This window comes from Coturnix japonica, chromosome 1 (assembly GCF_054131305.1).
Source record: "Coturnix japonica strain WE chromosome 1, WE-NBRP24, whole genome shotgun sequence".
Classification (NCBI taxonomy): domain Eukaryota; kingdom Metazoa; phylum Chordata; class Aves; order Galliformes; family Phasianidae; genus Coturnix; species Coturnix japonica.
Window position 1 is genome coordinate 72,441,493 of NC_140663.1, and position 26,513 is coordinate 72,468,005.

The 26,513-nt window shown below is 35.7% G+C and overlaps 1 protein-coding gene across 1 annotated transcript in view; it reads left to right on the top strand.

The window, feature by feature from the left end:
• SPAG17 (sperm associated antigen 17) overlaps window positions 1-26,513 on the top strand; it is a 79,943-nt gene that overhangs the window by 21,502 nt on the left and 31,928 nt on the right. The window contains exons 6-22 of the mRNA XM_085524254.1: window positions 930-1,124; window positions 3,972-4,153; window positions 5,464-5,622; window positions 6,341-6,414; window positions 6,731-6,866; window positions 7,764-7,901; window positions 7,985-8,095; window positions 8,696-8,846; window positions 10,280-10,510; window positions 13,747-13,889; window positions 14,519-14,635; window positions 16,400-16,554; window positions 20,237-20,349; window positions 21,652-21,746; window positions 22,573-22,809; window positions 24,287-24,398; window positions 24,801-24,929. Coding sequence (XP_085380380.1) covers window positions 930-1,124; window positions 3,972-4,153; window positions 5,464-5,622; window positions 6,341-6,414; window positions 6,731-6,866; window positions 7,764-7,901; window positions 7,985-8,095; window positions 8,696-8,846; window positions 10,280-10,510; window positions 13,747-13,889; window positions 14,519-14,635; window positions 16,400-16,554; window positions 20,237-20,349; window positions 21,652-21,746; window positions 22,573-22,809; window positions 24,287-24,398; window positions 24,801-24,929 — 2,478 coding nt within the window. The remainder of the gene's footprint in view (window positions 1-929; window positions 1,125-3,971; window positions 4,154-5,463; window positions 5,623-6,340; window positions 6,415-6,730; window positions 6,867-7,763; window positions 7,902-7,984; window positions 8,096-8,695; window positions 8,847-10,279; window positions 10,511-13,746; window positions 13,890-14,518; window positions 14,636-16,399; window positions 16,555-20,236; window positions 20,350-21,651; window positions 21,747-22,572; window positions 22,810-24,286; window positions 24,399-24,800; window positions 24,930-26,513) is intronic.

The window sequence follows — 26,513 nt, forward strand, 5'->3', positions numbered from 1 at the left end:
TGCAATGGTAATATCTAAGAAAAAATACAGATGAGGTATATGTGGCACGTTGACATAAAGATGTTATAACGTGCTTAAGGCTTAACTAAAGTGTATAAAAAAAACATGTTTAGAAAAAGATTTCAAAATAACTAAATGCATTTGTCAGTATCCAGAGGCAGCTTTCTCTTTGTATTAATAAAATAACACAGAGCTGTCCACCACTGTTTGAAGGTGAAGCCAAATTCTATACAAAAGTTTCTAGAAGGTTTATTTGCACTTGTCTGATATGATGCTTGACATCATTTGCTTTGGTACATTGGTACACTGTTGTGCATATTACTACGGAAATAATAAAGCAGACATTTAATGAAACTTCTCATCTATTCTCTAAAGGGAATTTGGATGAGTCTGGCCAACTATACGGAGTAATGTGAGCTGGTATTACCAGATGATGAAGGTTTTGACAGGGACTCACGAACCTGTTGGGCAGGAAGCCAGTGATTAGTCCTCCTTGCAGCTAATCCTTCAGAATTACTACAGCTAGTACCATCTCTCAGCTAAAACACAGTAACTTACTCTGTGTGTGCTCCCTGGCTAGCTTTATGTGGAATGAAACTACCAGTAGAACAATTGAGTATGTCCTAGAATTAGATAGTTTTTCTTTGAGAAAAGCTACATCTTACATTGTGGTTATAATAAACTTCTCCAAATAATTTTTTTACTGGTGCTTCTTCAAATAGTTTTTCTCTAGGTGGTCTGCTGCCGAAGACTTCAATCTAAACCTATATACATTTTAGCATATTATGTACAGTTACGCCAATAAGGTTATAGAAGAGCTGCTTCTGTGACCTTAATTTGCAATATCCCTATGTACTAATATATGTATATAATTTTTGTTTAGCTGTTGAATCCCATGCTCCAGTCTCTTTTTCTTTTGCTTTGAACAGATGATGAACCAGATGACGGTGCCCAATATTACTTTATAATTTTGGGTTTCCACAACCTTCAGCTACTGCAAGTGATGTTTGAGCTTGGGGTTAATGTTTCAAGTGTAATCAAGATTTCTTCTGAGAATTATGAGCCATTACAGGCATACTTGGAAGCAGCTAGAATTCAAGAAGAATCATTACTTTCACCTGAAGGTAACTTGGTCATAAGAACAACATTTAAGTAGCAAGAATACTGTTTAATATCCAAGTAAATACTGTTCTCCCTATTATCCTTGTACTTCTCTCCTCCTCTGTGCCTTATGTTTATGGATAATACTTGTGAACAGTTATATTTCCATGTGCAAAAATGGTGTTGCCATTGGTTCTTCATGAAACCAAGGAGTTTGCAGTGCAAAAACTTGCCTTAGCTGGACAATGAAAAGAGGGACTGATTAAACAAGCAGTGTTTGCAACCACAGTTCTGTGCAGCAGCCACCGTAAAATATTTTATCAGATGTGTACCATTGTGTGTCATCATCCAGGAAGATTTGTTTCTAAGAAGACTTGACAAGTTTAGTAATTTCAAAGGAAGTGCACAGCTGGTTAGACTGGGACCATGGGTCAAGCTAAAGAACATGTCACAGAATAACATGCTGCCTGAGGACAACTGAGTAGTGCCTTTGTTGAAAATGACTTGGGATCTTGGTGGACAGCAAGCTAAATGGGAGCCATCGTTGAAGGGCAGGAATATCATTGAATCTTTGAGACTTTTAAGGTTATAGTAGATAAATGTATGCCAATAAGGATTTATTTAGTTGTGGCTTGAAGCAGGAGTTAAAGCGTGTCATATTTGAATGGGTTTTGAAACAGAGTAATACACAAAGGGGTTTTTTGTTGTTTTCTTTTGTTTTTTAAGAAGATGGTAACTTGTAAATACAATCATGTTATTGTGTTTCTGTTGTTCTTGGTATTGATACTCATAAACCATGGATTACGAAACAGCTCTCATGTTCTTTTCTTCCTTATGTGTTTACATCCCCTAATGGCTTTCATTTTGTGGGTTATGAAGTCAAACATTGTTGTTACTCTTTTGATATGGTTAGTTTTTTGTTCCTCTAATCACTCTATTAGCTTCACTACTATTACTCACACTTCTCTTAGAGTTAACATTCAGAACTCTGACCAGTCTCCCATCCTGAAAAAAGTAAATCATTTTTCAATGTATCTGCTGGTAATGTGTGACCTGACACATCCTAGTAATTTCTGGACTTCTGTTTAAACAGTGATGGTTCAAAATCTCTATGCAATGCATTAGTTTATACTAGACATTATTATGCCATTGTTATATGATTGTTACAGATTTTTGTTGTAGTTTTTCTGCATTTAGAAATCATGTAGAGTACTGCTAAATATTGTCTCTTTTCTATTACTGAAGACTTCAAGTTAATTCAGTAAGAATGAAGAAGAGAGGCAATATTCAACGGTAGAGCATCCAATAATTGATACTGACATCCTCTGGTATTACTTTGTAAGGGGATACCTAAGCATCATAAACTTGTTTGTTTTATTCTTAAACTATAGGGTGGAGTTAGTAAAACATTTTTATTCCTCTCTTATAAAAATAGAATTTCTAGTTACAGTATTATTATCACTCTGCCGCTCCATTTCCGTTCAGGAATCTATGACTGAACTGTCTAGATAGTGTTATATTGACAAAATATATGTTCAAAGAGTACTAGGAGAACTTTGCTAATGGTGAGTTACTGTGTAGAATTAGAGATTATCTTCCATAAACACCTGAAAAAAGAAGGGAAAGGAAGGGTGTTCTTTTGACTGAGGTGAGCTGTTAGGAGCACAGAACAGTTAAAATCAAGGGACCATCTAGGCCAGCATTCTGCCCACAGAAGTGGTCATGAACTTATGCCAGTGAAGAGGAAAAGGAGAAGAATAATAGGGAAAGAGCACTGGAAAGGAATTAAAACAATAGGAGAAGGAGAAGTGAAATAAGAAAAGCATGGATGTGACTATTTTATGTGCACTTAACATTGCATCCATTTACTTCCAAGTCAAGGTATTTTCCTGATCCTGATGTATCTTTTCAACCATCTTCTCAATGGTTTGGTTTTATTTATATTTTTAAAACCTTGTTCAGTCTCTTTTTGAACTCCCGAGGATTTGTTATAACTACAGGATCTTTTCCCAGGTCTTCTATCTAGTGTTTGGAGCCAGTTAAGGTGCTTACCCATAAAATCATGACAGGACAGTTTTAAAGCCAGTTGGCCATTACTTTTGATGGCTTCTACAAAAGGAAGGTATATCTATGAATTCTTTAAGGAGATAAGCATTTAAGAGTCCACTGCCTCACAGGGTTATTTGGGTTTAAAGCCATAGGGCCACTTGAGAGGTACAAGTGTGGTATTTGGCCTTCATACATAGGTTTTAGAAGTGCTGAGCACCTGCTGTCCAAATGAAAGTAAGTCGTTGCAAGTTTAATGTCCCCATTTCTCTTAAAATATGGGTATAATGAGTGTGATTGATCTGGGACTTCAGAATTTGATTGACATTAAGGCAGAGAGATTTTTCTCTGTATCTGGTGTGCCTTTGAAAACTAATCATTACCGTGCAATAAAAATAAAAACCATACAATTTTAGCATGATTAATAATAGCAAGTACCTTAATCTCCTTCTAACCTCAACTTCCACTTCAACAAGACAATGCTAATAAGGATTGTTTATCCTATACTTGAAGAGCTGCTGCATCTAAATCTGTGCTGGCAGCTTTGGAAAAACATAGCCTGGGATTTTTATATTTCCTAAGTTTCAAACCTACATTACTGTTATTCTGGGAGTTTGTTTGTTTGTTGCTTCTTTGCTTTTCTAACTGTCTCGTTTCACTCAGGCTTTTTCTTTTTGGAATTTTTAAGCTCAAAGTTGAGTGTCAGATTTTTTTCTGAGGTGATGAGAGTAGGGGTGTTCTAACAGCACTTACAGAAGATTAATAACAATTTGTGCTTTCTAGAGAAGGGAGATGTATCATGATTTATTACTTTAAAATTTTAGATGTAGAAGCAGAGAAAATAAAGAAAAATAAATCTATCAAAGACCTGGAAACATTTTGGAAATACCTGGATCCAGTTCTAAACAGTGGACAGCATGGGTCAAGACTCTTCGATGTTGCCAGACTTCATCACCTAGTTAAGGAGAATGCCTTTCCCTCTGATTGGTCTGACACAGAAATCCTGGTCAGTAGATAATACTTCCACAATATATGGCAAGCTTTGAAGTTTGCAACATTTAGCATCATTTTAGTGATGGCAAGAATTTTAATTTAGTCTTCTGTGAAACAGAATCGGAGTATGTATTCACGAGGAGTCATTTGAATAAGAACACCTGACTTGGAGTTTCTTAATATTGTGCACAACAGCGGCCAAATTCAAAACAATATGAGGTATTAAATTTATTCAGTCTTCACAATGACTCAGTTTGGATCTCATTAGAGAGTCAGGTGTCTGTACCCAGTATTTTCCAGTCCACAACGTCAGCAGTAAAAAATATGTGCTAAAGCAAAATAAAACAACCTCCTATGATTTATCCTACTGTATTTGTGGTCTGTATTATTACAGTTAAATGACAGATTGTATCTCCCTAACACTTATTTATAGTACATTAAATCCTGTATATAAACAATCTGGTGAGCTAGTTGTACCCTTGATCCTAAAGGGATCACAACTGAATTTGACAAAATCCACCATGGCTTCTAAGACAATCACTAAAAACACCTCAGTTGTGAAAATGTGTAGAGTGCCACTTTATAACATGATTCACCATTGTATTTTTTTAGTCTGATCTTCACATATGAGGCCAATTTTGGAAAAGAAGTTCTTTAGTCCTTTCTATTTTCCCCTTCACTTCTGGGGGTCCATAAATATCCCATGAGCAATTATGTACACTCCAATACTTAACTGAAATTTTCAGTTAGCCCTAGTGATCTCTTGTAGCATGAATAAAAGGTTTTATAAAAGAGCATTGAAAAAGCAAAGGTGTGCAAATATTAATTCTGATAACTGTTTTCACAAACTGAACCTCTAATATACAAATATTATGAAAACTACAAGTTTTCCACAACTAATGGCTGACCTGAGTGCTTGTTTTTGAGGTGACATAAATAGGGCTAGTGTTGGAGAAAACAGATGCCTGATATTTCTTAAGAGTCAGTTAATATGTTTACTGTGAGTTAAGAAACTGGAAGACAGTTGTGTTTCTTCACCATGGTTCATTTCAGAAAACTTAAAATTGAGATATCCAATTACTTGTTTAGGATATAAAGAAGAATGTGGCCGTTAAAGTCACTGTAACCTGAGTGTGGCATGTGGTCTGAGAGAGGGTTTGGTCTAAAAGTATTTTAAATTTAAGATTATGATTGGTATTGATTCTGTTTGAAAACTTCTAAACAACTGTAGATCTGCTGGATAGAGAACTGATGACTCATGGCTGAATTACACGCCACATTTGTATGCACGCTTCATCCTTTGTAACTGATTTTCTGTCATAGCTCGCATTCGGCACTGAACTATTTGAAAGCATTGCTTGTTTAATGTATGACTGCATAGACTGGAGAAGACAGCATTGTAACTACTTGGAAAATACAAAGTTTATTAATGTGCCTGAATTATCAGAAAGCAAATCGACACAGCCATCTGTAGCAACCAAGGCAAGGATTTTCTTTTGCTTCATCTTGTTTATTGTAGAAAATAATGAACTATAGGATAGAATTGCTTGCCTTCAATTCTGAAGTAAATTAAAAATAAGCTTGGACCATCACTCCATGTGTAATGTTTTGTAAATGAAGTTGGCGTTTTTGTCTGCAGCATTTAAATTTTCAGAAATGGGAAAAATTATTGGAGAAACAGAATAATGAACATCTGAAGGATCACATGCATATTGTCATAAACTATCACTGGTTTGAAAATTATTTAACTTATGATGATGGCTTCTTATGCCTGGAAAATTACTGTGTGCGCACAGAGCTACTACATCTTCTTACAAATCTGCAAACTATCCAAAAACGATAGTTTATTTCTATCCCAGATCAGTCAATTTTTTTGCTCATAGCAGACAAAACAAGCGTGCACAAGAAAGCAGTTTGTTGGGCATGAACTTGTGACTGGATAAAAACAGCATTACTACATCAGCAGCAGCACATCTGAACTCTCCCCTAAAACATTTGTAAAACAACATATCTTGTTCCATTCAGAGTCAGATAGGATTTGCTTCCCATAATTTAAGCCGTGTGAAATTTTAGTATCTAGTCAAAAGTTAGAAGCTAAAACTAAATGAAATTATTTTTCCCATCTGTTTGCATCTGACAGTCCTCATTTGTTTCAGTGATTCTGATTATTATTTCTTGGTCTTTATCATTGTTTTTTTAGATAGAACCAGCATCACAGACTACACCTTCAAAGAAGAAGCAGCAAACAGAAGAAGCAATGTTCACACAAGGCATGTCTAAAGGATGAAAGCACTGTTCCTTTAGCCGTTCAGTCTGTCTTATCATTCATTCATCTGTCAGCAGAAATTATTTGCACAGGAAGCAAAATCTGGTTTGATGCTGTGAGAGTAGTTTCATGGTGAATACATTGTGAAAGCCTCTGGAAAGTGCAGTGGTGATAACTATGTTCTTTACAAAAATCACTTCCTTTACCTCTTCCTAGTCACGTTTGGATTTAAGAGCTATACAATCATGAACATTATCAGTCCTTTTTAGAAAAATCGTCAATAGGTTGAACTGGTCAGAAATGCAATAAATCTGTCTTAATGAGTTTTCTTTTTACAGCAGAGGAAGAATTTTCCTTTATGGATACTTCTATGGATATGAGATATTACAATGACTTGCTGAATCAGATTCCTGAGGAACACTTTTCTGTGCCCATAATGCTGAGCTGTTTGCTGGAACAGGTAGAAATATGTACTTTTTCTCTTCCCTTAATTCGTTCTAGATTTAGTATAATGAATTGATCAAAGATCAATAAATCAATCTCCTTAATACTAAAATAGGAGATCATGCATGGAGGCACTGACCATGGAGGTTCAATATTAAGGAATCACAACTAAAAAGTGGCTTCCTTGTTTACCTTTCATATTGTGCACACTTATCCCGTAAAGACAGTGCTATCCTAACATTTCATTTTCAAGACTACAGATCCAATATAATCAAATGAATAAAAAAGCATCATTTTGTAAGTAATAGGTAATAGAATAGAATAATAATAAATTACCTATTACCTATTATTACCTATTTTGTAAGTAAGTCAGGAATAGGTTTTTTTTCACATTTATTGAACTTTTACTACTTAGCTCAGTACAAAGGTCTTAGGGCAAATTTAACAATACAAGGTGTACGCATCTATGCTATTAGATAGCACTAGACAGGTCTGATTACTGTTGAGTTCAGGCAAAATCTACACATTAGCAAAACCCCACAGTATGATTTGAAAATCTTTCTTACATTTGAAATGGAATTTCAGCACAATTAGTTTATCCAAAGATAGACTTATGCAAAAATACTCAGTCTAACACCTGATCTGCAGACAGAATCTGTGTCCATTGCAATTCTTAACATTTCAAGACGTAAATATTTTTCTTCTCATCCTTCCAAAGGCAGAATAATAAGATAATATAAAATATGTATAAAATAATAGGTGAGCATATTTCTGTTTTCCATAACTGTTGCTTGAGGTAGAAACTAACATGCAGAATTGCATTTTTACTTCTCACAGAATCTGCTTGTTAGTTTTAGTGATGTTAAGCAGCAATAATAATTTAATGAAAACTACCATGTATTATGTTCACTAGGTTATTGCAAGTGAAGAAAACCTTACACCACCCAGTCTGGTGCCACCAGAAGAACGGGCAGATGGGATACATCATACGATTGCAGATCATATAGCCTCTCTCCTTCCTTCACTTCCACTTTCTGAGAGTGAAAGAAAGGTTTGCAATGTCCTTAATTTGTTTCCTACAATGACACGTTTGTGTTATTATTCCAATTTAATGTATCTTTCTTTTTTTAACAGAATCTGTATGACTACTTTTCTCCAAAATACAGCAAAGAAACTGTAACCCCCAAGTACCCACTCTTATTTAACTACCATGATACTCTAGCTCAACGCTTTCAGCTGCTGAAGGTATAGTGCTATCAGTCATATATAAACATCTGTAAAGTCCACAGACAGTAAATGCTCAAGGCATTAGAAACAACTGTGAGTGTTTCTAATGCCTTGAGTGGTGTTTTTACAAAAGAGCATATAGTGTAGCCTAGATTTTTCCTACTGGGATAGACACACTAACACAAGCCCTTAATCTGCTTAAGAAGCAATGGATTACTGATGCTTGACTGAGCACACATCATAACACAGAGCATTGTATCAATATCACTGTTTGGATTAATAATAAGAAGGTTTAGCTTTTGATGTACATGAGTGGTATTACAGAATTATGTTGATTTACTCTAGTATGTCAGATTTTGTGTGTAGGAAGCACAGGGAAATATCTTCTAACAAATGTCATATTACTACACTCTCTGACATCCTCTTCTTTTTATATCACTTTTCCTGCTCAAAGTATCTGATGCCATGATTCAGTAACGTGCTGTTAGTATATGACTGTCTTAAACACACACTTATGTCTTTTGCTGTAAAAAGACTTACTTATTCTAACATGCTTTTTTAGGAGTCCATTGTTGGTAAAGTTTAATTTTAACTCTATTACTTTTGTGTTTGTTCCAGATCCAAGGCAACTTGGATCCAAAAAAGATCGAACATGAAATGATGGATAAATTGCCTCTTAAAGAACTTATCCATTTCACCCCTCATTCAGATGAAAATGAGACTAAACGCTTGGCCAGAATTCAGGAGCTCATGCATTATTGTACCGATGGTGAGCTGATTTTCATTGATGTAACTTCCTCGTTTTTCTTCTCACTGATAACCATATTAAAAAGTGGGAATTTGAGGATGAGATTTTTCAGCTACTTAAAACCTGTGAGGAATTTCCCATTTTTATATTCTTTAGTATAACAGGGCAAGTAATACAAGCTAAGCTAACTTTAGACCTCAGTTTCATGGTTATTGGACAAGGCAATATGAGTATTAAGCACTGCAAAACTAAGAGCTGGCAGTATCTCAGAAGTCTCTTGTTTACTTATTTACGTTTAATAACATACAAATTGTTATTATATCTGAGAAAGAAAAGAACAATTGTGTAAATTACTATTTTGATGTTAGCACACAGTGCATTTGGGTAAATAATGACACAAATCATATGTTTATTTACCAGCATCCTTGGGATGGAGGATTTTAGGTAGATGATTTTTATTACACAATAAACATATATAAATATAAAATATTACATAAATATAAACATCACAATCTCTTTGGTTATATTTATGCCATCACATAAGGCTCAGTATTCAGAGGTACTTTCCTGACTATTCAATCCCAATGTATGTTGGATTAGTGTACACTAGCTGCGTTGTGTCTAGTTGTTGGTGTGTTCATTTTAGATGGTGTCTTTTGGCTATTAAGGTGTTCTATATTGCTGTAGCTTGCCACCTAGTGGATATCAATTTTGATGATCTTCACTGTACTATACTGATAGACTCCCCCAGCTGTTAAGTTTGATAGCTGTTTCTTCACTTTTATCAAAAGGGTAACTGATACGATCAGAAACAACATTTTCAGGATTTGCAATGTGCTTGGGTATTTAACTACCACAAGGAGAAAACTTTTCAAACTGAACCAACTTTCCTAAAATTCAATCCTTCTCATGATTATCATTATACAAACTCCCATGCAAACAACCATAAATAGCATTTATTGTCTTAACACCTTGAATTCTTCCATGCAAAATGTGTGTAAAGTTCTGCTTCAAGGAAAAAAAAATATTTTTTTTTAAAAAAAAAATGAAAATTTTCTTGAAAAGTTACTCATAATAAAAAACATTAATGATAATGGAAGCCTTTTCATGAGCTGTAGTTGAAAATAGTTACTTGTTAACTGGTTTGATAAGGTCTATTCAATATTTTAAAATCAACATAACTTACCTAAAGCTAATGAGCCAGGAGGTCTTCAGATGAAGGAAGCACTTCATTTAAGATGGATTAACAGTTAGGTATATCATTTTGCAATTTGGAAGCATTCAGCTTTGAATGCAGTGTAGAATGTAGCTGACACAATTTGATCCTTTACCATTAAGGAAATTGTTGTTGGCTTTTGCAGAGTTGCCAAGAACAATATGCTTGCATAGTTTTCTATTTAACTTCTGCTGAGCCACAAGAACATTTTCTGTTAATGATTGTAATTCTTATATAGAACTTCTGAGCTGGGCTGATGTAGAAAGAGCCTTCAGAGTGTTTACTTTTGAAAGCCTGAGGCTGACTGAGCTGAGTGACTCTGGACTCCTGGAGAGCTCTGGGTCTCTGGTTGGAGGTGATTCTGAAGCATCATGTATACCCTGGGATAATCCAGCCAAGTTTGCAAGGCAGCTGAGACAACTCTTCCTTATGGAAACGAAATGTAATGAGAAATCACCAGGAAGCACTGGTAAAAACCACTCTGTTTATATTACCCCTGATGAATTTGAATCCTCTATTTATTTTACCATATCATTTGTTGTTACAGGCCAGTGATTTTTCTTCATTGTACAGATCACCAAATTTCATATACTGTGTAGTCTGAACATTGAGTATATGCATAAAGCCAAAAATTAGCTGGTTTTGTATGATATAACCTTAAACAGTTGATTTATCAACTTATTATGTACTAGAAAACTATTTTATTGCTAATGACGTTGGATCAAATGTGATGCATAAGGTTAATATGATGATTACTGGTGAATGAGTATTAGGAGTGGAAAAGATGCACACCTTACTCATAAGGACTATAGATGGTGATGTGAAAAGCTGAAATTTAAAAACAATCAAACTAACAAAAAAAACCTGTGCTATGCTTTGTAGTTACACATGCATATGTATCTTTTACTTTGTTTTTCTTCCAGGCTTCCTTCTTCTTACACATACAAGTAAATTAATATAGATATTTTACATTCAAAATCTTGGGCCGAATATAGAAATAAATGGGAAAGAAGAACCATACATATTTGGCATCAGAGGAAGTGAGACTGGTGAATAAGGTTAACATATGATAAAACTGAGAAGCCAGTACAGCATGCAGTTTATTTTAAATTAAATATATGTTCAGGTTTATTCTAAAACTTGCTTTTTTAGCAAAAGTATGTGAAAGAATCAACCTCAAAGAAATTCTACCAAAAAAAAAAAAAAACAGAAAACCACCCTCTAAATATAGAATAAACGTGCACTGGTGAGACTTCACCTGGACTACTACATCCAGTTGTGAATCTTCAGTACAGGAGAGATATGGAACTGTTAGAGCATTTCCAGGACCACACAAATGATCGAAGGAATGGAACACCTTCCCTGAGAGGATGATAGGCTGAGAGAGCTGGAGCTGTTCAGCCTAGAGAAAGGAGGCTCTGAGGAGACCTTATGGCAATACATAAAGGAAGGCTGTAAGAAGGATGGGGATAGACTCTTTAGTAGGATCTGCTGCAGTAGGACAAGGGGAAATGGTTTCAAACTAAAAGAGGAGAGATGGAACACAAGAAAAAAGGTTTTTATAATACAGGTGGTGAGACACTAGAAAAGGTGGTAGAAGCCCCATCCTTTGAGAATTCAAAGTCATACTTGAGCAGGCTCTCAGCAACCTGATCTAGCTGTAGAAGTGTCTGTTCATTGCAGGGCAGTTGGACTAGATGTCCTTTCCAACTCGAGTATGCTATCTGGCCTAGCTTTATCTGTTTAAATGTGTCTAGCCAAAGCTAATTGTCTAGACATCTTCTGTGTAAAAGAAGGATCATTTATCCCATGTTTCTTAACGTCTAATTCCACCGCAGCATAGATACCTGCAGCAGCTAAACTGATAGGACTTGAATCTATCATCTCTCTTCTCTCCTGAATCTGCCATTTTTCTGCAACTCTGCTTTTGTTGCAACTGGCATTTCTCAAATCTTAGAATCATGCATTCATTAAGGTTGGAAAAGACCTCTAAGATCATCTAGTCCAACCATCAACCTATCAACACCATGCCCACTAAACCACGTTCCCTAAGAGCCACATATACATGCTTCTTGAATACCTCCAGGGACAGTGACTTCACCACCTACCAGGACAGCCTGTTCCAATGCCTTACCACTCTTTCTGAGAAGAAGTTTTTCTTTAGGGCCTTCCTACTCTTAAGAAGATCAGCATCTTCTCCCATCTTGGTGTAATCTGCAGACTTACTTTGAGGGCTCACTCAATCCACTCATCCAGATCATCAATAAAGGTATTAAACGGGACTGATCCCAGTACTGACCCCTGAGGAACACCCCTTGTGACCAGTTGGATGTAATTCTGTTCATTCCCACTGTCTGGGCCTGGCCATCCATCCAGTTGTTTATCCAGTGAGGAGTACACCTGTCTAAGCCATGAGCTGACAGCATCTTCAGGAGAATGCTCTGGAAGGTGGTGTCAAAGGCTTTAGTTACTCTGCTACATCATGTAGTAAACTGGTTAAAGAAGCCACATTCAAAACAAGAATTTTTTTTTCTTGAGATCTGAGAAAAGTAAAAATCAGATCAGTTTAATCTGCTATATCTTTATATTCATTATATTGTCCATTATCTGCTAATGTAGATTTCTAAGCAACCATCTTAGATAGGATCCATTTGTAAGAAAGTTTGAGCAGACAAAATGAATCTTGCTTATCTGCTTATTTTCAGAAGCTTGAGAACAGTTTTTTTTATGTTAGTTTATTTTCTTTTATGTTAGTCACAATTCTAAATATTGTCTGAGCTGTCAACATTACAACTCTTTGCAGCACAGAAGAAATACCCAGAAGATAAAGCTGGTGCTATCAGTTCTCTTTACCTTCTAAAGGCAGACAGTGAGCAGATAAGATTTTCCAGAAAAGCGGAGTCTAAGAATATATGTCTGGAAGCTGAGCTGTTTATGAACCATTTGTGAACAAATAATTTCAGGAGTAGTATTTTTCTTGTATATATGAATTTTAATCAATTATTAGTGACCTCTACACAACATCAGGGCATTGAGAATTCTATTGAAAGAAAATTATTTTTAAAAGTGAAAGAAAATATGAGAATATAGAAGTGAAAATCTCCATGTGATCCTATTGATGTTGGGTGCCCATTGTAATGATGATGATAGTTTATCAGTGTAATCTGTGCATTGGAATTACTGCTTAGATCCTTGGTAAGTGTAATGTTCTGTCGTTAGCTTATAAATCTCTACACATTCAACTAATTAAGTTTAAAATACATGTTTTCCAAGAATTCTAATATCAAAATAATTTATTTTAATTTTTCTTCATGCTGTCTCTACAAAGGAATACTTGTTTCTCAGGTAATAAGTTGATAGGTGGTTCTTCACATGTGAAACTTTTGGCCACTTAGAATATCTTTAATCTTTTTGCTCAGGCAAGGCCATCACACATCACAGGTCATATGAAGAGGATAGTTTGAGTGGGACTTTCCTTTTTATTTCCTTTTTTTCCCCTCTTCTTTTTAATGGTCTCGTATTTACTCTCTATGGATTTCAATGTGGGTCAGAGGTGATCATGCATTTAGCACACTAGTGGCATAAAAGGAAACTTGAATTTGATGGCAATCTCATCAAGTATGCTAAGGAAATTGAAGTACTGACTTTAGTGTTTAGGGTTGAAATCTCTGGAACAGGTTTTAAAATTCAGTTTTCAATTTCTAGGACATGCAGAAACAAATGACAAGGATGAAAGAGATGGTCTGTCTGATTCTGTTTTGAACAAAGAATTGGATCTTTCTACTTCTGATCTGGCAAGTGCAAATGGAGAAAACTGTGATTTATGGCACTGGACAACAGAAAGTGCTGTTCAGTACTGAGAAATGATAATGCACATTCCTTTGCAGTGCTGCATGCAATTAATTTTGTCACATTTGGGGAATATGGACATGACCGTTCAGCATTATCTATCACTTTCTTTGAATTCTAATGTAATAGGTTTTGGTGAAGCTACTCATGGAAATGCAGGTTTTACTGAATACCAGGAGTCAAATACTTTAATGAGTGTTCAAGAAAAATTGCCAAACTGTTTCAAACTGTTTCAAACTGCCAAACTGAGCGTTTTGGCTTCTTCAGAAACACCTGCCTGCCATACAGCCCTGGATAAATACAGCAATTTTAAAATTACTTCATAATACCTGGACTAAGTGGTCATAATTGCTTACAGCACTCAAAAACATATAACCTAGTAATAAAAATAGTTGAATTATGTTTGCCATGAAAAGCCAAAAGCAAAAACCTTTGGGAGCAGTTGTTGGGTGTTGTTTTTTTTTTTTTTTATTAAATAATGCCATACAGCTCTACACATGTGCAGCATTATGCAATTAACTGTGAAGCAACATGTGATGCTGTCTATTAAATCAACAGATTACAGTTAATTTGTTACTACTGACACTAAAATGTTGATAGTCATTATTTTTTTTCATTGTATTTTGAGGTGAGTCTGAAAAAATATGGCCTGGGACCAAAACTGGAAGAAATAAAAAAGAATCAGAAACGTTGTCTGACAGACTGGAATTTTGTTGAGCATTTTCATCCTGATGTCCTTTTTCAGGTATCTGTGAATAGACAGTGTTATAGATTCATTCACGTCTCAGAATTAGTAGGGGAATACATTTCTCCCCTAGATAATTGGTTCTGTTTTATCACTGATGCATTTTCACCAAAAGCCATCATTGTTCAGCTGCTTTAAATCTTGCATGAGAAACTGAAGCTTATAATTGTTTTTTGTTTTGTGGTTTTGCCACACTGCAGCTATTCTTTTTGGTATGATTCTTTTAACTATATGATGAAAAAAAATAAAAAATAATAATAAAAAGAAAATTTATCTTACGCTTAAAGGTGACCTTCCCTGATCATTACAAAAGTAATTAGTCCACCGTATGTGAAAGCACACTTTACAAATACCTGCACAGCATATCTTTCATGGGCAGAAAATTTTGTCCTCATAATTTTTCACCCTTTTAGGGCTACAAGCTTCATTTACAGAAATCTTGTAAGCTAACAACCACAACTGATTCCTTGTAGAAGGAATAAAAAATGTGAAAGATGAGTTCAGGTGTAGATGGCATAAAGTGTTAGGCATTCTCTCTGGAGAAGGGGATTATAAATTCAGGGCTGTTTTAATCTTCAAGGCAATTCTTTTTGATCCTCACACATTCTATACAAGGATGGAGAAATGGCAGCTTTTTCAGCAATACTTTAGCATCACTTCATTAGGGTGTGGGTCATAGATTTTTGTACATGGGGAATTCCTACTTATGCAAGGTAAACAGCTAATACAATCTAACTGTCAGTAATTAGTTTATCTAGTCTAAAGATGCTGATGGAAAACAACTGCAGCAGAAAACAGCAACATTTTGGTGATAGTATTTCTTTATTTCATATATAAGTACTGTATGGGAACTATTGAGTCACAGCCTGAACCACTGATTGATCACCTGGGGAAAGGAGTGGGTCAGCCCTGGGAGCACAGGTGAAGGCAATTCAGCTGTGTGACTGGAAGGTGTGGAACCTGGCTGCACCTTTCTTAGACCCCATTTAAGGGCTGACTGCTGTTGGAGAAGGAACTCTGATTGGAGATCCTTCCCTTGCGGGGTTTTTCTCTGTGAGCCTAGATCTTTGGAGGTGGGTGAGCATTCTTTCCTTTTTTGTTTCTTTTACCATTTCATTCTTGTATCATGTTTCTACCACAATGATCTTTTCAACTGTAGCAAGCACCATTTATACAACCAGCTGATAATAAAGAGAATGCTTGTTGATATGGAATTATTTCCATTTCAATTTGATAGCTTTGTTAAAAACAGTAGTTTGGAAGAAAGCTTTCTACAAGATATAACTATAAAATAAGTTGTCGCTTGCAGATAATGTAAATGTTGAAAGTGATGGACTGTACAGAACAGGGTGAAATAACGTATAACACAGCAAATGTCAATGATGTTCAGGTTGCAGTAGAGCAAATTGGATACAAAATGAGCTGAGAAATGAGCTTGATTCTTTTTTTTCTATCTGCTTTATAAGAGTACTGCTTTTACTCATTATGTATTTATTTCAATACTGGTTTTAAATTGTTTTAAAAAAATATGAACAGTAATTTATCTGTTCTTTAACTGAATTTTTTTCATTTATGGTCAAACTCAGAGGTGGAAGACAGTATCTATTCTCCATGTGGATAGTGGTAGAGTTTCAGTTTCCGCATGCTGGAACACTGCAGAAAGAGTGAAGTTCTGAAGTACCTGTTGCAAAAAATGGTGCTGTCTACCACCTGCACATACTACTGTATGCAAGGTAGATGTACCTTTTTTCCTTTCCTTTTCAGGTTCTTCATAGTGCAGCACAGGAATATAAATGTATTGATTCCTATTATCATACGCAAGATAAGTCTTTGCTACTGGTTCTTCACAATCCCATGGATCAGAATCGCTTGTTCCGAGAGACTTGGGGTGTTGCATTGCACTCTAATGTTGGATTCAGGTGATTAATTTTCTCTCTCTTATCTCATTCACGGTTATTTTCAGTTCAAGCCTGTATGGTCGTGGCAAATCTTTGAAGTTTTTTCCTGCATGGCCATAGCTTTGAAGTTAAAAGACACTATGATGTAACTACACTTATGAGAAAGCAAGGCACACAGGTAGAGAGCAATATTGTATCAAAAGAGTTATGATGAGATAAAAATTTTCATAGTCAGGAGAACCATACAGTAACTGTGCATGAGACCTTATCACATGGTGTAAGAACATGATAATACACGTACGAAGTCAAAGTAAGGATATACACATGAAGAAAATAATCTTGATCTGGAAGAGGTCAAATAGGAAACTGTCTACAAGTTTGATTTCTGATTTCTGTGTTTTTCAACTATGGTTATATAAACGCGCAATTGTCACATAGACTTTTTCTAAGAAAAGCTGGAAGCCCTTTATTAGTATTAGAATCTTTGTTTTGTTTTTCTCACAATAACATGTTCCTCTTAATTGTCACTATCTCTTCACCAGTAAGAAATATAAAAGTGCTTGATGGTGCTACCGTCAGAGCTTTTGCCTTATGGACCTGTTTATTTTGGAATACATTTTGCACTGAAACAGCAGTGTAGGAAATGATGTGGATCCAACTGCTATTCCAGTTTGTTAATCAAATGTAGAATGTGTCTGTGTACTGACGTGTTAAGGTGCTACAATGCTGTGGAGAGACATCTGAGCTAACTTTAAATACAACACAGTGGATTATTAAATACAACTCTGTGGATTATTTAAATTTGATTTACCAAATAAAGTTAAAAGTAACTTATCAGTGAAGGAACTTTCTTCTGCAAGTCTATCAGCAAGCATCACTATCTGAGGAACCTATTCTATTTACCAGAATATTGGACTATTTCAGTGTAAATTTTTGTTGATGCCCGGACTTAAACAGGCTTTGATTCTAAGTGTGCCTTCCTCAAGACATATTTTGTACTGCTTTTGCTCTTAGTTAGTGAAAACTTTGTGAATCCATCTCAGTTTGTTGGATTAGCAGCGACTTACCCTGAGGACCTACTGTTATGTTTCCTGTAGAAGCAGAGAGGTGGAACCAGATTTCCTCAGGAAACAATTTGCCTTGAAACAACTCTTTCTCTCTGGGGTCCTAGAACAGTTTAGCAGCTCACCTTGATACAGAATTGAAATAGTCAATTCAAGACCAACTGCAAAATGGGAAGATCTCTTGAAACCTGCGAAGTAAAGGATAGTGATTTTACATCCAAATAAGGAATAATGCATGCTCTCTGGCAGAAGAACTTTTAATTTAACCAAGGCTGTGCTAGCTATATCTTTACTCATTATTGTTCCAGATACTTTGGAAAGAAGACTTGAACATTAAATACAGTTTCTTGATGGGGCATGCCAGCTTTGTTCACTGACATTTCTTGGGGTTCTGTTTCAAGGCAGAAAGGCATTTCTAAAGAAACTAGCATGAAAATTAAATGGAAGGTTTGATTTTACTCTTCTTTTGGGGAAATATTCTGGTGCTCTGTCTGCTACTTTGTATCTGTGAAGAGCTGTGGGCTCCCATTTGATTGTGTTATGTGGCATCCATACCTGCCAGTTCTCTGCAAAATAATTACCATATTTTCTGACTTTATTCAACCTTTTTGCTGAAGATCACTTCAGATTTCCTAAGTATTGCAGATGTTTGCTTAGTGTACGTTTCCAATCAACCTAACGCTTCTTTGGAAGACTGTCTTCATGTACCTGGAGTGCTTCAAGCTGTAACCTTCTTTGGCTTCCAGGTCTTGCTGAGCTGCCACACACACAGTCAGAAACCCTACTTATTAACATAGTTGATTTGCTTGTGGTACTTCTCATACAGGAGGGAACTGAATTTTGCATGTTGCAACAGCTTGGAGTCAGTTTTGCTCCTGGAGATCTCAGCTACTTCTTCCATAGCTATGAAGTCCTATAGTTCATATAAAATATCCAAAAAAAAGCATGAATCATGTCCTTCAGAGGTCAGGCAGCATGAGTCTGCCTGTGAAATCTAGTGCATTCTACTGACTAACTGCATCCAAAGGCACGTGTACATACAGTAATACATGTGTATAAACCCTTTGTTTTTCTATACAAGTGACCAATCCACCAGAATGCAGAGTGGATTTCAACATTGTCATAACTGTTCTTTTGCTGAAAGTGAATCTTAATGAAATTTGTTTACTGTTTCATAGTAAGCACATTGCACAAGTTACTGGAAAAAAATAATTGTTTCTGAGAAATGATTCTGAGTCAGACATTGGCAGTAGTGACATCAGAATACATATTAATAGAATATGTATTTTTGACTTTGAATGACTGTTTCATTGCCCTAAAATACTTTCCACAAGAATAATCTCATTTTTATTTATAACATATATTCATCTTCAAGTTATTCCAGTACTGGCAACTCTCAGTCTAGCCTAGCTTTGCATTTTATTTTCAGCACCTCTGTTTTTCTGACTTGTATTCTTTGCTTCAGATAAAAACAGAGTTGCCTTGTCTCTGCTGAATACATGACCAACAGTTTCTTTATGCAGGTATCTCAAAGCAGGCTCTACACACGCTGCAGGAAGTAGGTCAGACTAGTATATCTTCAAGCTATATATAAGCTTTGTATAGATCTAGCCTGCGTAGACAGCTTACATATTAAGAATCTTCAGCATGCGGAGTAATGCTACAACAATAAATTTGAAACCATTGTGAAGTCAAAAATTGCTTGTGCTGTCTATGTGTTCTCAACCAAAATCTGTAGATACCACCATGGCTTTAGATTTTCTTGAATCATCTTGAACAACAACAACAAAAAAAAAAAGTATGAAGCTAAAATGACTTCTGTGCATGTTTATTTTACTTCTACACATGAAGTACTTTACTTCAAAGAATTATGGTAACACTCCAAACAAGAGATTGAGGGATAACTGCATATGCAATTTTTAGCTTTTACCTTAGCTTGAAAGTAGTCATCCACAGTGAAGTGTTTGGTAGTTTCAGATACAATTGGAAGACAAAATAATGCAAGTACGGGTGCCCTAGCAAACACTGCATTGATTTATCATTCAGTCCTGACTTTAACTGTTATTTATCAATATTCTTAATTTATGCCAGGCTACAGTGCACTGATTCTGTAATCTGGATCTGAGTGATAATTTCCAAATGCCTTTCCTCATTGTATTAAGCTAGAAAGTAGACAGAAAGCACCTCCTTAGCTGCCAAGCTAAGTGTATTCTAAGAGGCAATATAAATCAAGAGCAACAAAGAAAAGAAATAGAATTGGTCTCAAGCTTTCTTAAACTGAATGTCTATGTGTATTCTGGGAGCCTGGATTTTCTTTGCTGGCATGTTTTCTTTGGAAGACAAGATAAGTTTCTACTATCTCTTTGCAGTTAGTAGAACCCAAGTCTCAAACACAAGATATCTTAAGTATCATTCAGGTATAAGTACCAGTGTCTGGGGGGTAGGGGGCAGGGGAAGAGAGCAAAATCCTGTTAAACACAATCCTTCTCTCAAAGGTAACTACATAATATTTACATAAGAAATTGAGGAGCCAGATTTCTTTTTATTTATTTTTTTATTTTTATTATTATTTGTTTGTTTTTTAAATCATCACAGTGAAAACTGTATTTCAGTAAATAGATGAATGCTATGCTTTTCAGGAACTATCTTGAGCTGGTGGCCAATTCAATTGAAGACTGGGTGAAAGAAGAAGAAGTCAAGTATCAAGAAGAGAAGATATCTAAAGAAATGAAGGCTCTTGAGCAGGCAGAAGGTATGACAGAAGGACCATTTATATTTTCCAACTGTGCTGTCAAAAAGTCTGGCTTATCTATGAAAGCTACAAGTGGGTATAGTTCTGTTTTATCCTAAAATACTTATTATTTGTGATAAGTGCTGAGACCCAAAGCTGTTTATAGTAAAATCCCATATATTTTTAACAGCAAGCATGTCTTGTCATCTGTATATACATAAGCATCTTTTGAAATTAAGTATATTTACTTTGCATTCTCTTTTATTTTGCAAACTTGAGTCCCTTCATATGAATACACATTTTCAGGACCTGTTTTTAGTTAATGGAGTTATTTGAAATATTACATACAACTATGAATCTCTGCTACATGACTGAACTTATAAAGAGATGAGAGAGTTATTGAAGTTGGCAACTTTTTTTTTTTTTTTTTTGGAAGAGCAGGATAAATGCTGGAAGTCAGAAGCTGCAGAAACTAAACTGGAATTAACTAGACTGCAAAGCAAACTTTAATTACAAGCAGCATTTTGGGTATTGAAAATTGTAAGCAGTTTATGCAGTAAATGTTAAGCAGGCAACACAATCTTGAATACCAATATTGACAAAAAAGAGCTTTTGTCCAAATTTTCCCTTTGTGTATTTAAATGGAATTAAGAATGATTTGTTATTTAGCCTTTACTCCCATTCTTTGAGAATCAACTTTGGAACCTTTTGGCACTGAAGATTACCATTTAGAAAAATCAGATTGCCATTCCTTAACTAACTTAGTGGTTCTGATTATAGCTTGAGAATCAAAAGGACAGTTATGACTCTAGACCTATATATTGTGCCTGTGTAGCTCTCCTGGTTTAGGCTTAATTAGAGCTAATTTTCTTTGTAGTGTCTGATATGGTGCTGTGTTTTGGATTTAGGAGGAAAATAACATTGACAATATCACAGTGTTTCAGTTGTGCAAGCACTGCTGAGCAAACAGTTTCTCTGCTTCTCACACTACCCTGCTAACGAGGAGGTTGGGAGTGCACGTGAAACAATGAGGGAACACCACAAGGACTGCTGACCCATACTGACCAAAGGAACATACGGCCCCCAGTTATGAGTGCCAATTAACACTAGTGAGATAAATTTCTTCTAATCTGAGTGGCCGATTATATCTTCAAAAATATTCAGCATTGACTTTATTCTGCTTTTGTACTTGTATATTTTACTGTTTAGTGATGTCTATTTTATTTACTCACACCTTTTTTTATTTTCATTTATGACTTTTTTTTTAGTTATTCAATTTTCACATATTTATGATTACAATTATTCCTCCTTCTTGTCTCAAAGACAGCGCATCAAGATGTGAGAGCATAATGGACACCATTCCAGAATCTCAGTCTATCAATGAAAGAAGTCAATTTATTAGAGAAGATTCTCTTAAGGTATGGTGAAAATGTATGTTTTTGAAAAGGACTTAATAACACTGATTTGCCAGAAAGGCAAATTTCTTATGCATACTTGCACTATCCATTATACTGTGTAGATCTAGCTTAACTGATACTGCACTCTCCTGGGGTTCTTTTGATTCTTCACAGCCATAGTGTATCTATCTCATCTTTCTAACAGTGTGCAGTGCTCTGCACTTTAAGTACTGCCACTTGAATGTAGCTGTGAAATGGTGTTAATCAATTCCTGGGTACTCAACTTGATCTGACACAGCTCAAGTTAGGCATTAGCCTAACCTGTAATTGAGTGCTTACTGTTTCTTCCACAATGGTGTTAGTGCTTTGGTGTGCTTAGAACATAAAATACTAACCTGGAAAATGTCGGATGCCTTATGCTGTCGTCTTGATACAGGTTAATAATTCTGCTCCCAGTACCTATTTTTGTAAAAGAATAAAACCATTTTATGTCCCATTTTGGGAATAAATTCAGACAGTGATTTGTTCTGATATGGTGATAAGCATTATGGATGAACTAAAATTAGTGAACTAAAAAATGAATATTCACTATGACTGAATGTGTAAGATACAAATTATCATCTGATATATCTCTTGTGGTCAAGAATGATTGATCCTGTGAACTGAATGTCAGTAATTTTGTGCAGAATATAGTATGTAATATTGTAAAACTGTAGACAAGTTATAGAAGTATTATTAACTTAGAGGACAAAAGGAACCTATGTTATTGAGTTTATTTACTCATACCCTTTTCACATATGAAATATTGTGGATTAGAAAGTAACTTGAACTCCTGATATATAATTAGGCTATTAAAGAGAAACAGAATCAATTACTTGAGGAAGAACGACTTAAGGAAGAGAAAGAAGCAAAAAAAGAAAACTTGGGTGGTAAAACGAAAAGAGGTGAGAAAGCAATAAGTGAAGAAAATGAACGTTCTAATAAGAAATTGTCCAAAGAGAAGCTTAAGGATGAGCCAGCAGAAGTCCCTGAACCTGTGGAGGATCCCAGCATCTCAGAAACACATTCTGAGAAAACTTATAAGGTAAAGAGTTGTATTATTTTACCACATCAGGAGATTGTCAGCTAGTTATATAAAGCAAAGATTAGCAAAGCTATAGTTCATTATGAAACTGAAATTCAGGACTAATTAATTGTAACTAGGTTTTGTTTAATTCCATCGTTTTAGCATCAGATTGATTTCTAAAAGTTCTGAAATGCAGTTTCTGGCATTTAAGTCTATCTTACACAATACTATTTAATTAATTTGGTTGGTTTTTAAATGTGTATGACAAAAAGATAAATTAACCAGGAACACAAAACCAATGTCAGTGTTTCCATAGGATAAGTTTTGCCTGAAGAACTGTGTCATTCATGGGAGAGAGTAGGAAGAGGGGACATAAAGACCTGTTCCAATTCATTTATTTGGTGACTGCTAGACCTGGCTGAAGTTTTGGCTATCCATATTAGAAATCAAGTAAAAAGAATCCACTGTTTCTTCCATTTCCTGTTTCAAAATTCATGTCCTTGGAGTGCCATAATACAGTCTATTCTGCCTGTTCTGCTAACAGAGAGAGATTTCTTACTGGGGGAACTCTTTATTAATTGTATCCAAACAATTTTTAGGCAGTTTGCACTGGATTATATTTGCAGAGTAAGCCTTACATCCAAGACTGTCGTTCCAGGGTTTTCTTCTCCCTATACACCAGGAAACTATAGACTTGAAAAACAAGTATTAGACTAGATATTCCAAAAGCAATATATTGTTGCAGTACTGGGAAATGTCAGTTATGGATAATATCCTACTTCTCCTCAGAGCTTTCTGGGTGTGAATCTGTGAAAACAGAAGATTCAGATTCATGGAAGTATTCCCTGTTTTCTTTACCTACATCTCTTTGAAATTTAGGAATGTAAATAGGGAAGTTAAAAGTTCCTTTTTGGCACAAAATTCCATTTTCTAGGTGTAAACAATGGTTATATACTGCAGATAAAGTGACCTGCCTGTGTCAGTATACTTTAGTCTAAGCTTACTGGAGTTCACACTACAAATTCATAGATATCTAACTTAATAGTCTGAACTTCCTTGAGTTCACTCCATGTCTGAATTCCAAAATCTAGGGCTGGAAACCAGCATCCTTATCTAGTTTGGTTTTGACGTACATATATCATGGCAATCTCCAGGAAGAGATGCTACCTTAGTGGTGGTCAGCCCTTAAATAGGATCTAGGAGAGGTGGAGCCAAGCTCCGCCCCTTCCAGGAACACAGCTCAATTGCCTTCACTTGTGCTCATCACTTGCCTCAGATGGTTAATCAGAGGTTCAGGCTGTGATCAACAGCTTCCCATACAAATACCAATAGCAAAAATTACAAAACCGTGACAGTATTTTTTCTAAAGTTACAATTAGATTTCTGAGCAAGAAATATTGATCAGAACAATGTTAGTGTGATTATCTGTCCTTTGCCTCTCTTACAACTTCTGCCTTTCTCATTTACCCATAGTCTAAAACTTGTGTTTTTCCAGTTTTTTGGTTACAACACAGGGGAGAGTCTCATTCAGGTATCTGGAATCAAACACTATTTTTTCCCATCTGATGGAGGACAGATTCAAGTGGAAAAGATAGAGTTTGTAAAAGGTGATTCTTTTACTCTTTACGCTTTGCTTTGACTCATTTAATAATTTATGACAAAGTTTCTTTTATCCATAAATGCTTTTTCACACTTCAGTAGTATAAATTCCTTTAAAGATATTGTGACAGTATCACATAATTCTGTATTAGATTTTGTTATGACTGAAGTTTAAGTTTTGCTGTAGAAAGTTAACAGTTCATAAATTATCAAAAAACAGAATTATTCAGTGGTAGCCAATGCAATGTATTACATGAATACATATCCCAGTCAATTGTCCAGTGTGAGTAACAGGGTTGTTCTGCAGTCTATCAGTTCTAACTGTCAGGAAGTTGCTAGTGCTTTTCAGGGGGACAGAAATCAGTACTGAAGCCTAGTGTAAGCAATAATAGTATTCCATTGCTTCGTAGGCCTAACTCTGGTAAAGGTGAACGTGGTAAAGGACAATCACAACTTCTTCGTTCATATCACAGACCCCAGGAAAGACTTAACAGAAATCGAAGTGAATGAAAATAACGAAGAACAGGAAACTCCACCAGGTTAGTGAGTTGACATCGCTGATAAAAAGAATTAATAGTTTGATATATTTAGTCAGTTGGTTGTAAACCTGATCAACTAACATAAAAAGTGAATAAGATCAGTGTTGCTTGTATATCAGGATGCCTGTGAACATGAGGTGTAAGTGAAATGTTCAGCTATTAGCACCACTCATACAAAATAACAAAGTAGAGTGAATGTGTACTGTCTGTTTTTCAATTCACTGACCAAATGATAAGTCCAGGGAAGAGGTAGAAATATTTTTTTTTCAGTGACCAATCTTCCTACTGAAATCCATGGCAGAGTCTTGGAAAGTTGCAGATCTGTACAGCCCCAGCTTGCTGGAGCTGAAATAGTCTTTGAACCAGCTAAGTTAGGAGACAACCAAGATGGTAAAGAGGGGTGCTCCATCCTCTGTGTTCACCCTTGCAAAGTGTTTTATTTGGAATGACAACTTACAGGGTGAGACAACTTTTAGTATTTGAGATCAGACTAAGACCCAGTCATTAAAAAAAAAAGGTTAAATAGTAATCCAGTTTGCTGACTTAAGCATCGTGCAGAAATCTTATCAAAGTGAAGAAATAAACATAGTGCAGGACAGCAGATGAAAACTACGGTTTTTATGAAGGAAATCACTGAAAAGATTCACCATTCCTTAAGAGAAGAATTATCTTTAGCATAGGACTCCTGATCTGAATGTGGCCTGGGAAAGACTAAGAGTATGCATACTGAATTTTCTTCACAATATCCAGAATAAATTTCTGCTCTGAAAGAGAAGTATTTCTGCTTTGAGCTGAGTCTACTTTTGTGGGACGTACAGCTGTAGAATTAGTGCTTCTTCAGTATCTTTGATGTTGAAACATATCTTTTCTGCAGTTCAGCTGTATCTATTGCTTGTTGGCATGTTTTTGAATGACACTCACAAGTATTGAATCCCAGTCCTTTCTGTAACCTGCTGAGGGTGGTTCCAAGAAGGAAGGTGGTCTGTAGTGATTTATGTATTTATTTGCCCTAAACACTGCAGGATTGCTCATACGGAGCTGGAGAATATTGGGAAAGTGTAACTTCAGGTAGGAGTGTTAGTTCTTTTACTCTTTAGCATTAGAAAGCATCTTGTTCCTGCTCCTCTCCTTGGCAGCAGCTGCCACCAGTGAAATAATAGTAGAGCAGATGAATAGAAAATTTGTGTCCCTTCTACAGATGAGATATTTCTTGTCTGCCCTTCTGAAAGTTGTCATATGTCATTTAAAGGTCTGACAGGTGACACTTCCCATCACAATGTGTTAGCATCTCAAGCCACTTGTACTCATTCAGCACCAACGGGAGGCTTTCTTCCTATTTAAACAGGAATCCCCTGTGTGATAGAAGTGAGCAGTTCAGCATTATTTTCAGACAGAAAAGGAAACTAAGATCCTTGACTCCAGAACTTGTTTCATTTGTTGATTAAATTTGCAAAGAACTTTCACTGAGTGTTTCTATTAATTCACCTAGCTAATTAAAATGCAAATGAGAGACTATAGGTACATTACACAAAACCATCTACTGCATACTACCCTATGAGTGGAACGACAGACAGTGCTTTACAG